The sequence below is a fragment of the Ornithorhynchus anatinus genome, chromosome X1 (genome assembly GCF_004115215.2).
Source record: "Ornithorhynchus anatinus isolate Pmale09 chromosome X1, mOrnAna1.pri.v4, whole genome shotgun sequence".
Lineage (NCBI taxonomy): Eukaryota > Metazoa > Chordata > Mammalia > Monotremata > Ornithorhynchidae > Ornithorhynchus > Ornithorhynchus anatinus.
This window is the reverse complement of record NC_041749.1, coordinates 96,271,310-96,285,360: the sequence shown is the minus strand read 5'-3', so window position 1 is coordinate 96,285,360 and position 14,051 is coordinate 96,271,310. Positions and strand designations below refer to the sequence as shown.

General features: G+C 43.1%; 1 protein-coding gene and 1 non-coding gene across 10 annotated transcripts in view; both read left to right on the top strand.

Moving 5' to 3' along the window:
* The window catches only part of ITPR1 (inositol 1,4,5-trisphosphate receptor type 1), a 336,719-nt gene that overhangs the window by 316,088 nt on the left and 6,580 nt on the right, over nt 1-14,051 (top strand). For all 9 annotated transcript variants that reach the window (XM_029050132.1, XM_029050131.1, XM_029050126.1 and 6 more), the window contains one exon: nt 7,447-7,608. In XM_029050132.1, coding sequence (XP_028905965.1) covers nt 7,447-7,608 — 162 coding nt within the window. The remainder of the gene's footprint in view (nt 1-7,446; nt 7,609-14,051) is intronic.
* On the top strand, nt 3,945-4,085 carry LOC114806842. The gene has a single exon (XR_003754900.1). It is a non-coding gene; the product is annotated as a small nucleolar RNA SNORA7 (small nucleolar RNA).

The following is a 14,051-nucleotide window of genomic DNA, read 5'->3' as shown; positions in this document are numbered from 1 at the left end:
TTCAATGCAATACAATTCCTTTCCCCCACTACCCTTTACATGGAACTCCACCAACCCCAGATCAACTGGGAACAAAAAGTGACACCTCCTGAATCATCAGCATTTCTTCCCACAAGTCAACAGATGGCCAGAGAGCATTTCACCTGAGATATTGAATGACTTCAAAGAACAATTGAGTGCTTCATTTTTTTTTCTAGGGGTTTCGCAAGAAATGGGTGAGGTTTATTACCACTGGCACTTAGGAAGATTTCGCGATCATCCAAAAGCAACTATTAACTGTATCTGGGAATAATAATAAGTAAACTTCTGCTCTGCTGTGGATTATATAATCAGCTGGGTGTTCATAATTTTATTCAGAAACTAAAAATTTGAACCAGGATACTGCCTAAACTTGTTAAAGACTTAATAAATCTTTAGGTAATCCAGATATTTTGTGAAACTGGAATTAAGATACCCAAATTTATCTCACTGAATTGTTTTGTTGGGTTTTTTTGTGTTTTTACAGTAGTAGTTATTGCCATTCCCATTCTCTAGTAGCTAGAGAAGTGGGTTCCGTTTTTGGTGTAATCATTTGGAGGGTTAAAGCCTCAGCTGGCTGGTTTCTCATCTGGCATTTGGGGAAAATAAAAGTGATCATTTTCTATCTCCCTGAGGGGACTTAAAGCTTACAAAGTGCTTTGGGATCCTATTATTAACGGCCAAAAGTTCATCTTTATTACGGTCTTTATCCAGCGCCATCTCTAGACATAGTCTTCCTTCCAGGGAGGAAGTCGAGTCTGTTAATTGCATTCTCTGGCTGTGCTTCATTTCATCTAAATAATAATAATAATAATTTGGTATTTGTTAAGCGCTTATTATGTGGAGAGCACTGTTCTAAGTGCTGGGGTAGATACAGGGTAATCAGGTTGTCCCACGTGAGGCTCACAGTCTTAATCCCCATTTTACAGATGAGGGAACTGAGGCACAGAGAAGTTAAGTGACTTGCCCACAGTCACACAGCTGACAAGTGGCATGCTCACTGGCCTTTGAGGAAAAATTCAAAGATTAATTTTTGTTCTTTGTAGTCATGCAAAGTGTGAGTTTACAACCTGAGAGGCCCAAAAAGTAGAATGTATTTATTGTTTGAAGGAGCTTTGTGGAGGTTTTGGAGAGGTCTGGAAAGGTGCGGGGGGAGGGGAGAGAGCAGAGAGGCAAAGACTTTGATTTGTTTGTATTTATCAACCTGTTAAAAGCAGCTCTTTCTACATCTTTATAATAACCAAGGTCATTAATAAACCTTTTTTGGATTTGTTTGGCTTTTTAATGGTATTTAAGTGCTAAGTGCTTCCTATGTGTCAAGCACTGTTCTAAGCACTGAGGTTGGACATGGTCCATGTCCCACATGGGGCTCACAATCTTAATCCCCATTTTACAGATGAGGTAACTGAGGCACAGAGAAGTGAAGTGACTTGTCCAAGGTCACACAGCAGACAAGTGGCAGAGCCAGGATTAGAATCCAGGTCCTCTGACTTCCAACCCTGTGCTCTAGCCACCAGGCCAGCGTGCTTCCAAATCTACTTCTTTTTATGTTTTCTATATGGGTTTGAAATATTATTCTGCACTGCAGCAAGTTATTTACCAAAAAGGGCATTTCTTTCACTGCCCACTACAAGAAAACATTTTTTGAGGAGGACGTTACCTCAGCAGTCTTTCTTAGAACAGCCACTTCAATTGAACCAGGGGAGAGCAAACACTTCTCAGAATGAGTAGCATTTGCATCACACAATGCAACTTCCTTTTTTTTTAAAAAAAAAAAGAAAAGAACACTCTCCCCTCCTTCTCTTTCCCTCCCTCCCCCCACCCTCTTTCCAATAATGGACATTTCAAGAGGCTGGTCATTGCCTCCCCCGTGTCTGCGACTTTAATGTTTGCATTACAGGGACTTTTCCAACTTTACCTAGAAAAGAACTAACCAGAAACTCAGCTCTTGTGGTTAGGCTGCTTCCGCCTGTGGCTTTAGTCAGTTTGTCTGCTCTGACAGAGGAAGCTATCACTGTGACGGGAAGAGGGAGCTGACTGCACAGGCTGGATCATGATGCTTCAGCTTGTAAGAGAACCAAGGCAGACAGTACATAATGGCATTGGTATGTGAGATGCCAGAAGTAGAGGGGAGCGAGAAAGAAAGTTAAAAAAAAAATTAAGAGTGAAAGATACAGTTAACCGGCCACTTAATGCTTCTCTGAAAGCCCCAGGAAAAGTGAACAAAACTAGTAAGAGCTGAAATTTTCTCTCTTTAATGGAGACGACTTTTAAAAAGCCAGGTTACTGTGACCTGTTATTTGACCTTGAAAAGAAGTTGTGAGGCCCCTGAGAATTCAATTCTGCCAAAGGCCACTTAGCTTAGGAAATTGTGACATGACAAAGAGATTTGTGACATGCTGTGCTGATACTCATAGTAATCCAGTAGTTTATGTAGGCCCGGCAATTTGCATAGTTCAATTTAACCCCTTCTTTCCAAGATTCAGGCTTTCTCCTTGATGATTTTGATCTTCAAAGCAAAGGTTAACATTTATGTATTTCCTAGGCATGTGAAGAAATCATTTTGGGTGGATTGGTTTCAGGTCTTTATTGGTCATGGAGTTTCCCATCAGAAACGACAGATAAGCGTCCTGCCCAGAGGAATTGATTATAGTAGTGGGGTGGCTTGCACAACCCCACGCGTGCTCTCTTCCCCCCCCACCCCACCCCAAGTCATGCTGGGGCACAGAATGCAGCAGAGTGTACAGAGCATATGTCTTCACCAACATTACCCAGCTTCAGGCAGACCTGAGACTCTTTATTCCTAGAGTAGTGCTCTTTCCAGTGGACTAACTGTAAGGCCAAGGTCTTTATTACTCCACAGAGGATGATCTTCAATATCCAATCTTGTGTTTTAATCCCTGGGATTCTACCCTGTAAATCTAGAAATTTATTTGGCTAGGATGTCCACAGTGATATTAGCCTCCTCTCTGCTGTCTTCTGGAGTCTGGGAGAGGAGTGACTCCTCAGCGGTAATGATGTGATTTCTCAAAGCATCCAGTAATGACCAATCAAACAAGGTTAATTATTGAATTCTTACTGCATGTGGAGCGATGTGCTAAGCCCTTGGAATACCAAGGTTCTCAGAGTTCCATAGGCCAAATATTGAAGACAACTTGAAAAATGTGCTTCCATCGGAAGCGCTTTATAGAATGTCTTTCCTCATCTGCATTGTCGGTGTTTTGTTAACTGAGGAAAATGGAAGAACCTGTTTGGAGAGAGGGAGTATTTAGAGCAAACGACAGCTAGAATAAGAATGACTTTACAGTTGCTTTCTGAGGTGAGGGTTTTTTCTTCCTCTGGTTAACTGATATTTAAGTAGGAAAAGGCCTTGCTCGGATGTACACTAGGCTGTTGTGTTTGCTTAAATTCTACTGGTCTTAGTGAAGCAATTTAGGAAACATTTCCTAGACTGTACCCAGTTTTTGCAAGGCTCTTATTACTTTTCAGGTTGCCTTTCTGTGAAAAACATTTTTTTAAATTGAGTTTCTTCAAGATTTTTTATTTATTGGATGCAACACAGCCTGCAAAAAGGAAAAGTTAAATAGACCTTCTTTTGTGATTTTATGACATTAAGATTCAATTTTTCTCTGCCTTTTGCTTTTCTGTGTTCAGAGATGTCCAATACACCTTGTCCTAGATTGTGAGGGAATTAGGGTATCTTGAGAATTCACTGATTGAAATTCATTACCTGTGGTTTTTTATGCAGAAGTCTCAGTTTTCCCCAGCATCGTTGGTCTGACTTGCAGTTAAAGAACTTCTACATAAAGATACCAGGTGAAGGAGGCCTAGGTTTTGAAAAACGGACTTCCCCCTTTGTTCATTTCTGTAAGATTTGGTGCTAAGCAAATTTTTAGTTTTTATTAAGCATCTAATAGAGTCCACTCCCCCTCTCAGGATCTCACCTGGAGAGTTCCCAGTACTCTACCAGTCTCGACTACAGGAGGGAAAGTCAGGCAGAGTCATATCCATTCCATTCCTAGCTTGGGCGGCAGTGGCTAGCGAGTGGAAGGCAATCTGCTACAAGTCAAAACTCACCTATGCTGGGCAGCAGCAGCATGGTAGAGAATCAAAGGCACAGACCCAAGTTTACCACGTGGAAGGAGGCAACGGTAAACCACTTCTGTATTTTTACCAAGAAAATTCCAAGGATACACTACCAGAACGATTGCAGGTGGAGGTGGGGCCTTCTGGGAGACATGTGTCCATGGCATAGCTATGGGTTGAAAATGACTCGACGGCATAGTACCAGACAAGAGTCCATTCACTTCTTCCGTAAGGAATGCTTTCACTGGGCATTTTGGATAGAGCATTAGTAGGGAACTAGGGAGCATTCTTCCGCCAATATGCGTCTGAACAGAGCGCAAGATGGCGTCAGAATTGGCTGTGCGTATGCGGGCTACGTCACACATGCTGGAAAGCAAGTTTTCCTTAATGTGAGTTCTTTAAGAATGAAACACCACATTAGAGGAGAACTGACTGTACTGGGTGTTGTTGGGGACCTTACTCTCCTGGAGATATCCTTGTCAGATTCCTTAGAGTCAGTCAATTGATGGTATTTAGTGAGCACTTCCTGTGGGCAGAGCACTGTACTAAGCACTTGGGAGAATTCAATAATACAATATAACAGACACATTCACTGCCCTCATCGAGCTTACAGTCTAGGGGGGAGTCAGCAAGTCATTAATATAAATAAGTAATCCACCCTTTCCTTTCCATCCAAACAGCTACCACATTAATCCATTTATATTAATGTATATATTATATTTATATTAATATATATTTATATTAATTTATATTTATATTAATGTCTTTCTCTCCCTCTACACTGTAAGCTCACTGTGGGCAGGGAATGTGTTTATCGTTATATCGTACTCTCCCAAGGGCTTAGGACAGTGCTCTGCACACAGTAAGCACTCAATAAATATGATTGAATGAATGAAGGAATGCTGTGGGGCTGAGAGGGGTGATGAATAAAGGGAACAAGTCAGGGCGATGCAGAAGGGAGTGGGAGAAGAGGAAAGGAGGGCTTAGTCAGGGAAGGCCTCTTGGAGGAGACGTTAGGGTCCCAGGGAGACAAGGGTAGCTGGTGAATAATAACTCTCCTGGTGACTTGCATCTAAATGAATATTTACAAAACTGTCCCAAGTGAAATTGTCACCCAAACCTGAAAGCATTTTGGGAGACTGAGGCCAGAACACTGAGTCTTCCCCAGATGGACAGAGATTATTATCTGAACTTGGATTAAGCACCCGTGATCAGGTCCGTAGATCATTCCAGCAGGAGGAAGTGCACGTCAGTAGCAGCTGTCTGATGAAAGGCGTGGTAGTTAAAGGGTGGGAGTGATGATAGACTGGGGATTAAGGCATTTGGGAGGGAGCCAAATCAGGGAAGGAGCTGGAATCGGAGTGTAAGGGTGTGATCTCCTTAGTGCATGCACATGCGACATACCAAAGCCTCCTGATCGTCTGGCTGGTGAAGTAAAGCCAACGTGGGATTGATTGTAGATCAACCTTCTCAAAGTTGATCTCCCTAGCTCCGATAGGGGTGTGCCAAAATCCATCCTTTGTTAACTCATGTAAGTGATAGACACCAGGGGACTTGAACTGCCAAGAAAGAATGACCCTTTTTTGTTCTTTCCCCATGAGCCATCTTCACTATCTCAAATTGGGAATTCTTCTTTTCCCCCAAAGTGGTGTTAAATTCATGGTCCATTTCACAAAGATGAATTTAAAGGAACACTTTCCTTCGTTCGGAAAGTGAATCCCCAACCAATCAATTCAAAGACTGCACTTTTGGTGTTTCTCATTACAATCCCTAAACAGTTGGAGTTGAGTGTTGGGTTAGACCAGAAGTTCCCAGTGGGGACGCCAGGACCCACTAAGAGGATGACAGAGTGGTGGGGCTAGATCAGAATGTATGTAAACTTTTATTCCCATAAACTGTCAGATCTGTTTTTTAAGCCCATCTGTTTGACCTTTAAAGCAAATGTCAACGTTCCCCCAAATCTCCTACATCTTACTTAACCTGTAGGCAGGCCGGCAGCCAGGGACTGGGAGGTTGGCTTTTACATTTAGGGTCGTCGTCGTTTGTTCTTTGGTTTGTTCAGATCTGAAGAGGGCGAGACTACAGTTAAGAGACAATGTAGAGAGTCCAGCTAAAGGACATACATTCGCTGCATGTAAGACAGACGACCAAAAAGGGTTTTCACTGATCTTCAGTGATTTGACTTTCTTTGATTAGCGATTCTGAAAATTGACTTTTCCTAACACTTATTCTGATGTTTGCTAAAAGTGTTTCCGCGATTACTTGAAATGAATCTCAATCTATAAAAGCCGTACTTAATCAAAATCTGTCCCAGCGGGGAAAAGATCTTTGGTTTAATAGAGCCGCCCAATTGTACTGTGGGAGGAGGGGGGTACCGTGAAAACACAATTTAGGGTGCCTCCACTCAGTAAAGTTCAGGAACGACTGGGTTAGATTCTGTACAGGAAATGGAAGTGATCACAATTACCACCCACTGAGCTCTGTCAATTAAGCCGGTGACCTGACCTAAGTTAAGAGCAGTGTGAAGAAAGTGTCAGGACTGTGGTGTGTTTTATTCTTACACTCTTATTATTGGCTTTCAACTCTTCTGCAGCTTCCGTGGTAATAAACCATGTCATTTCAAGCCTCCGGGTGTAAGCATGTCTAACTCTGATTTGAATGCCTTGTGGAGAATTGTTGAAAATACTTTCTTTTACTGGATGCTTTGAAAGGTGCTTCTTGTCCTGTGTGTTAAGAAGCACCGTCAGTTACAGTGCTCCTGGTTTCTTAGGGAACAGCATTATGTTCCTCTTCCCCCTTATTTGTAAAACTATGCCTGAGTTTCCGGAGACCATTGGAATTCAAGGTCAAGAGGATTGTGATGGGACAAGAAATGAAACGAAACTGCAATTTCCTACCACACTTATCACCCTAATTAAGACCTCTCCCTTCTCCCTCCCCCCCACCACCCCTGCAAGACAAAATGTATTCCTGACACTCAAACGGGGCTCATTTATTCAGGTTGCACCTGCTCTTGGATGGAAAAGTTTGGATGAAGTAGTAGAGCAACAAAATAAACGAAAATATGAAGGTCTTTATCCCTTTTTCTCCAGCAGTATCTAGCACCAAGCAAGTGTCAGCTACTAGTAATATTAAATCCCTTTTTATAGCCATGGAGTGTGCATTAGCAGAGTATTACTCAGTGAGACTGTTGGAAATATTGAACAGTGGTAGACATCAAGCTGATTGCAGAGGTGATGGATATTTTATGGTGCACAATTGATAGTCTGCACTGCCATTTCCTTGAGTCTTTGTGTCTTCTACTGGAAATAATTATTTTTTCCCTTTGGGTGTAAATCCTAGGAAAGAAACCTGGATTGGTTCCCTCGGATGCGAGCCATGTCACTGGTGAGCAGTGACTCCGAAGGAGAACAGAATGAGCTGAGGAATCTGCAGGAGAAGCTGGAGTCTACCATGAAGCTAGTTACCAATCTTTCTGGTCAGCTGTCAGAACTGAAGGATCAGGTAATAATAATAATATGTAAAAGAAGAAGAATTGTGTTTTTTGTTAAGTGCTTACTATGTGCCAGGCATTGTATTAAGTGCTGGGATAGATGCAAGGCAGTCGGGTTGGACACAGTTAATAATAATAATGTTGGTATTTGTTAAGCGCTTACTATGTGCCGAGCACTGTTCTAAGCGCTGGGGTAGACATAGGGGAATCAGGTTGTCCCACGTGGGGCTCACAGTCTTAATCCCCATTTTACAGATGAGGGAACTGAGGCCCAGAGAAGTTAAGTGACTTGCCCACAGTCACACAGCCAAGTGGCAGAGCTGGGATTCGAACTCATGAGCCCTGAGTTCCTGTCCTACGTCTCAGTTCCTGTCTCACAGTCTTAATCCCCATGTTACAGATGAGGAAACTGGGACACAGAGAAGCTAAGTGACTTGCCCAAGGTCACACAGCAGGCAAATGGCAGAGCCAGGGTAAGAATCCAAGTCCTCTGACTGCCAGACCTGAGCTCTTTCCACTAGATCACACTGCTTCCCTGTTTTATTGTATTTCTCCCCTCCCCTTACCTTATATTCCCCCATCCATCCCCACCCCCTCCTCAAAAAATAAAATAAAATGAGTGGTAAAATGAAACCAGCAATCAAAAATACATTGAGATTTTCACATCGCTGGGAGAGACATCAACCTAAGGAGGGGAATCTCCCCAGAGGTCCTGGGCCTTCTCTGGGATTGGTTGTATTACCCAGACTAAGGAGGGAATTAAATCACAGATTTCAGATTCACTTAATCTCCTCTCTTATCTTTTGTGTCCCATTGTAAAATGGGTAGTCCACTTCCCAGCCAGTGCCTGGGGGCAAGGGTCAGTGAGTATTGGTACCAAGAAAAAACGCTCTCGTACTTAGGTATGGGAAGAATAAAGCTCAAGAAGTTTGAACTGAAATATCAGACATCTTGAATCTGAAGGCCGGGGAGATTTATAAAATTTTCTGACTGCTTGGTATCGTGGATGAGCTACAGACCTGGCATGGCACGCCTGTGTACCTGGGATTTGGGTTATTACTATTTCAGTAGCAGAACATCCTTGTAGCACTTTTGAAATTGCATAGCAAAATGATCAATTTTGCACAGTGGTAACAAATGCCCAGCTTGTGCAAGACTGGCGGTTTCTTGTAAGACTCCAAAATCTTGAGAGTGTGTGGAGGCATATGTGAATTAATTAAATTCTCTCCATTTACTTGTTAATGTATATATGTAAGTGAATTTTGCCAACCTAGCGGTATGCTCAGCATTCACTCTTGTCAGAGGCTGCCCACAGAAGGTTCTAATGACCATCATCATCAGTGGTATTTATTGAGCACTCACTGTATGCGGAGCACTGTACTAAGCACTTGGGAGAGTACAATACCAGAGTTGGTAGACACATTTCATGCCCACGAGGAGCTTAGAATCTAGAGGGGGAGACAGACCACAAATACATAATTTATAATAATTCATAGACATGCAACATAAGTGCTGTGGGGCTGAGGCAAATATCAGATGAATGAATCCAATTCTAATTTGGTTTTAACAGAAATAGAATTCAGTCGAGTCCTGTCCCTAGACAGTAGTAGTCTTTAAGTTATTTGCTTTCATATGTACAAAGATGTAAATAAAGTTATCCAGTGAAAAGGGGATAAATCCTTATTTATGAAGTCTGTGTTCCACACTAAATTTGGTAGTAATTATCTAAATAAGGAAAACTAATGGAGACCTAACCAGATTATTTTTGCTTAATTTTTGATCAACTTTTAACTCCTGCTGTGAAATATCCGTTGAATGCTTCACAGGACTAAACTGTTCGTTTTTTGCAGCTGCTCCCCCCCCCCCCCCCCCCCCCCCGAGGAGAGGTAAACTCCTTACAGCAGCTACTAATGCAGTGGTTACCGTCTTCTCCCTTTTGCAGTTAGCTCTAGAAATGCCAGTTAAATTAGATGTTATAATTTAGGTGTTAAAAGTCCTGTGGAGAACCATGCTGGAATCCAAACCTTCTGTACCAAAGAAAAAGAATTGTTTGTCCCCTGGTGGAATGCAGTACCATTCTCTAAAGACAACAGCCCAGCCTATCCATTGTTTCTCCTATCAATCGTTCCTGAACTGTGACATTCCTGCCCCTTCAGGCAGGGTGTAAATGCCAGCCAAACAAAAATCCACTATGCCTGTTCTTTTCTCGTTATCGGTCTCAATTGGGGGCATTTTGGTCCATGGGGCAGGTTTCTGCCACTCCAAGACACTTGCACGGTTTTAGCATTCTGGGAGCAGCTGATTGAAACGTTTGCCTGTAGCAAATCTTCGTTATGAGCTTTCTTGGGGGTGATGTGCCGCCAAGCAGAGAGACTTTGAACGGTACCTCACTCTCGCAACTGGTCTTCCTATTGCCAATTATTCTGCACTTCTGGAGAGATCAGTCTTGGAGGGAAGTACGGGCCAGCACTGGATGCTCTTTCAGTCTCTACATTACATTCTCCTTTGCTAATCCACAATGTTCAAGGAGAAGCGAGCAGTGCTAGGTCACATGGGCACAGAGAGACGAAGCATCTTCATCACATTATGAGTATTCGCTTAGAAGAAGCCAGAGGGTTTCCATTAAAGGCAAACTTGTAGTTCCATCAAGAAAAAGGCATTGTCCTGGGTCTTCTATGGGCTTTGATATTTATTAAGAGATTCTAGGGCTCTTCTGTTTGAAGCCAATTCCATCTAAAAGATTTGACTTCTGCCCTTCTCTTTAAGCGTCTACTTTTAAAGCTGGCAAGCAGCCCCTGTTTTCAAATGTTTCCTTGCTGGGAATGAAAACAAGGTGGACGGGCTCTCGTTATATCCCGGCTAGACTACTGTGTCAGCCTTCTCTCTGACCTCCCTTCCTCCTCTCTCGCCCTGCTCCAGTCTATTCTTCACTCCGCTGCCCAGCTCATCTTCCTGCAGAAACGATCTGGGCCTGTCACTCCCCTTCTTAAACAACTCCAGTGGTTGCCTATCAACCTCCGCTCCAAACAAAAACTCCTCACTCTAGGCTTCAAGGCTCTCCATCACCTTGCCCCTTCCTACCTCTCCTCCCTTCTCTCTTTCTACCGCCCACCCCGCACGCTCTGCTCCTCTGCCGCCCACCTCCTCACCGTCCCTCGGTCTCGCCTATCCCGCCGTCGACCCCTGGGTCACGTCCTCCCGCGGTCCTGGAACGCCCTCCTTCCTTACCTCCGCCAAACTGATTCTCTTTCCCTCTTCAAAACCCTACTTAAAACTCACCTCCTCCAAGAGGCGTTCCCAGACTGAGCTCCTCTTCTCCCTCTACTCCCTCTGCCATCCCCCCTTTACCTCTCCGCAGCTAAACCCTCATTTTCCCCTTTTCCCTCTGCTCCTCCACCTCTCCCTTCCCATCCCCACAGCACCGTACTCGTCCGCTCAACTGTATATATTTTCGTTACCCTATTTATTTTGTTAATGAATTGTACATCGCCTTGATTCTATTTAGTTGCCATTGTTTTTACGAGATGTTCTTCCCCTTGACTCTGTTTATTGCCATTGTTCTCGTCTGTCCGTCTCCCCCGATTAGACTGTAAGCCCGTCAAACGGCAGGGACTGTCTCTATCTGTTGCCGACTTGTTCATCCCAAGCGCTTAGTACAGTGCTCTGCACATAGTAAGCGCTCAATAAATACTATTGAATGAATTTGTTCTTAAGATGTAATAAAACTGCAGAGATAAATAGGTTGATTAATGGGAAGACTCTTACAAGTTCCAGAATACTTTTATCAAGAAAATATAACAGTAATAATAATACCTTGATTTCTGTAGAGTATGTATTTTTCTTTCTGATGTGTTTTCACATCAGTGATCTCATTTTATCCTCACACAGCCCCGGGAGGCAGGGAGAGGCAGGTATTATTATCCCCATTTTACAGATGAGAAAACTGGGGCCCAGTTCCTGACTAAGCCCTCATTTCCCCTACTCCCTCTCCCTCCTGTGTTGCCCTTGCATTTGGATTTGATCCCTTTATTCACCTCACCCACAGCCCCACAGCACTTACGGATGGATCTGTGATTTATTTTAATGTCTTCCTCCCCCTCTAGACCGAGAGCTTCTTGAGGGCAGGGGATGTGTCTACCAACTCTGTTATAGTCTACTCTTCCAAGCGCCTAGTACAGTGCTCTGCATGCAGAAAGCCCTCAATAAAGATGACTGATTGATTGTGACTTGCCTGAGGTTATCCAGCGGGCCAGTAGATGAAAAGGAATGATTTCCAGACCGGGGCACCTCTAGCTTAAGTTATCAGATATTTTAACAGTGTGACGTATTCAGTCTATCGCCTGTTCATATTGGGGAAAAACCTATTTCCAGAGCAAGTTATCACTAACATTTCCAGATTACATAATGCGAGTCTTTTTATGCATTTGCTTTGCGAATCAGCCCGCTGGATAGACTTCTGGGAATCATCGGTTTCCATAAAAATATAATTCTCATTTTCCATCTTAAAGATTATACGTACTATTCGACATTTCAAAAAGAATTCACCTCAGAAACTAGCAGAATTTGATAAAAACATATTGTTTTCAAATGGCAGTTGTGTTAATCCCAGCCTTCTCACCACCCTATAGAAAGAAGTTTGGCAAATAGCGAATGAGGAGAAAACATGAACTCAGAAATAGAGCTTCACGCTCGGACACATTATGGTGGCATAGACAAAAACTTCTCCAGCATTTGGAAAGCTTGTGAATGTGTTGGTCCACAATTTACTATAATGGAGCAATAACTGATTTTAATTTGAGAGCATTTGGTTTCCAGTCTTTTTCAGGTTTTGGGGTTTTGTTTTTTTGGCTTTTCTCTAACATTCCAATTGGTAAACCCCCATTCTGGGTATTAAAACTTGGTTAGCGAAAGTATTTTTTTTTTGTTGTTGTTGTTCTTAGAAGACCTTGGCCTAGTGGATAAAGCATGGGCCTAGGGATCAGAAGGATCTGGGTTCTAAATCCCGCTCCACCACGAGTCTGCTGTGTGACCGTGGGCTAGTCACTTCACTTCTCTGTGCCTTAGATACCTCATCTGACAAGTGGGGATTAAGACTATGAACCTCATCTGGGACAGGGACTGTGTCCATTCCTATTTGCTGATATCCACCCCAGTGCTTAGAACAGTGCCTGGCACATAGTGAGCACCTAACAAATACCACAATTACCTTAAAAGTCTCATGTCAAATAATTTGGGGGAGCAGAAATGGGAGAAGATGAGGAAATTCATAAACTTTTTGGTATTTGTCAAACGCTTACTATGTTCCAAGCAATAGAGAAGCAGCGTGATCTAGTTTCACACAGTCCTCTGGACTGTGAGCTCGTTATGGGCAGGGAACATGTCAGCTAATTCTGTTATAGTGTACTCTCCCAAGCGCTTAGTACAGTGCTCTGCACATATTAAGCGCTCAATAGATATGACTGATTAGGGGAAAGAGCATTGGCCCTGGAGTCAGAGGATCTGGGTTCTAATCCCAGCTCTGCCACTTGTTTGCTGTGTGCCTTGGGCAAGCCATTTAACTTCTCGGTGCCTCACTTACCTCATCTGTAAAATGGGGATTAAGATGGTGAGTCCCATGTGGGACGTGGACTGTGGCTAACCCAACTATCTATTCCAGAGCTTAGTCCAATGCCTGGCACATAGTAAATGCTTAACAAATACCAAAAAAAATACAAATTAAAAAGGAATGTGCACTGAGCACTGGGGTAGACACAAAACAATCAGATCAGACACAGTACCTGTCCCAAATGGGGCTCCCTGGTCTAAGGTGAACAGGTTTGTCATCCCTTTTTTACAGGCAAGGAAACTGAGGCACAGGGAAGTTAAGTGCCTTGCCCATTGTCACATAGGCAAGTAGCAGAACTGCAGAAGCAAGCAGAAGCAATGTAGGTTAGGGGAAAGAGCACGGGCTTGGAAGTCAGAGGTCCTGGGTTCTAATCCCGCTCCACTTGTCAGCTATGTGACTTTGGGCAAGTCACTTCACTTCTCTGTGCCTCAATTACCTCCTCTGTAAAATGGGGATTAAGAGTGTGAGCCCCACGTGGGACAGCTTGATTACCTTGTATCTACCCCAGTGCTTAGAACAGTGCTTGGCACAAAGTAAGCACTTAACAAATGCCATTATTACTATTAGTGTTATTAATAACTGGATTAGATCCCAGGTCTCCTGACTCTCAGTCCTGGGCTCTTTCCTGGAGACCATGCTACTAATCTCTGTAATCTTGTATAATAGAGCTCTTATATTATGGATCAAATCACTTCTCCATACCGCATATTCCACCTAATGCTCCTGCTTCTTAAATGCATCTCCGCATTATTAACCCATGGAGCGCTAATTAAGAAGCTTGTGTCCTTAAGGATTTTTTTGATCAAAGCGAGTCAAGTATGTTTACAGCAGACCAATCTTTCTGTCCCA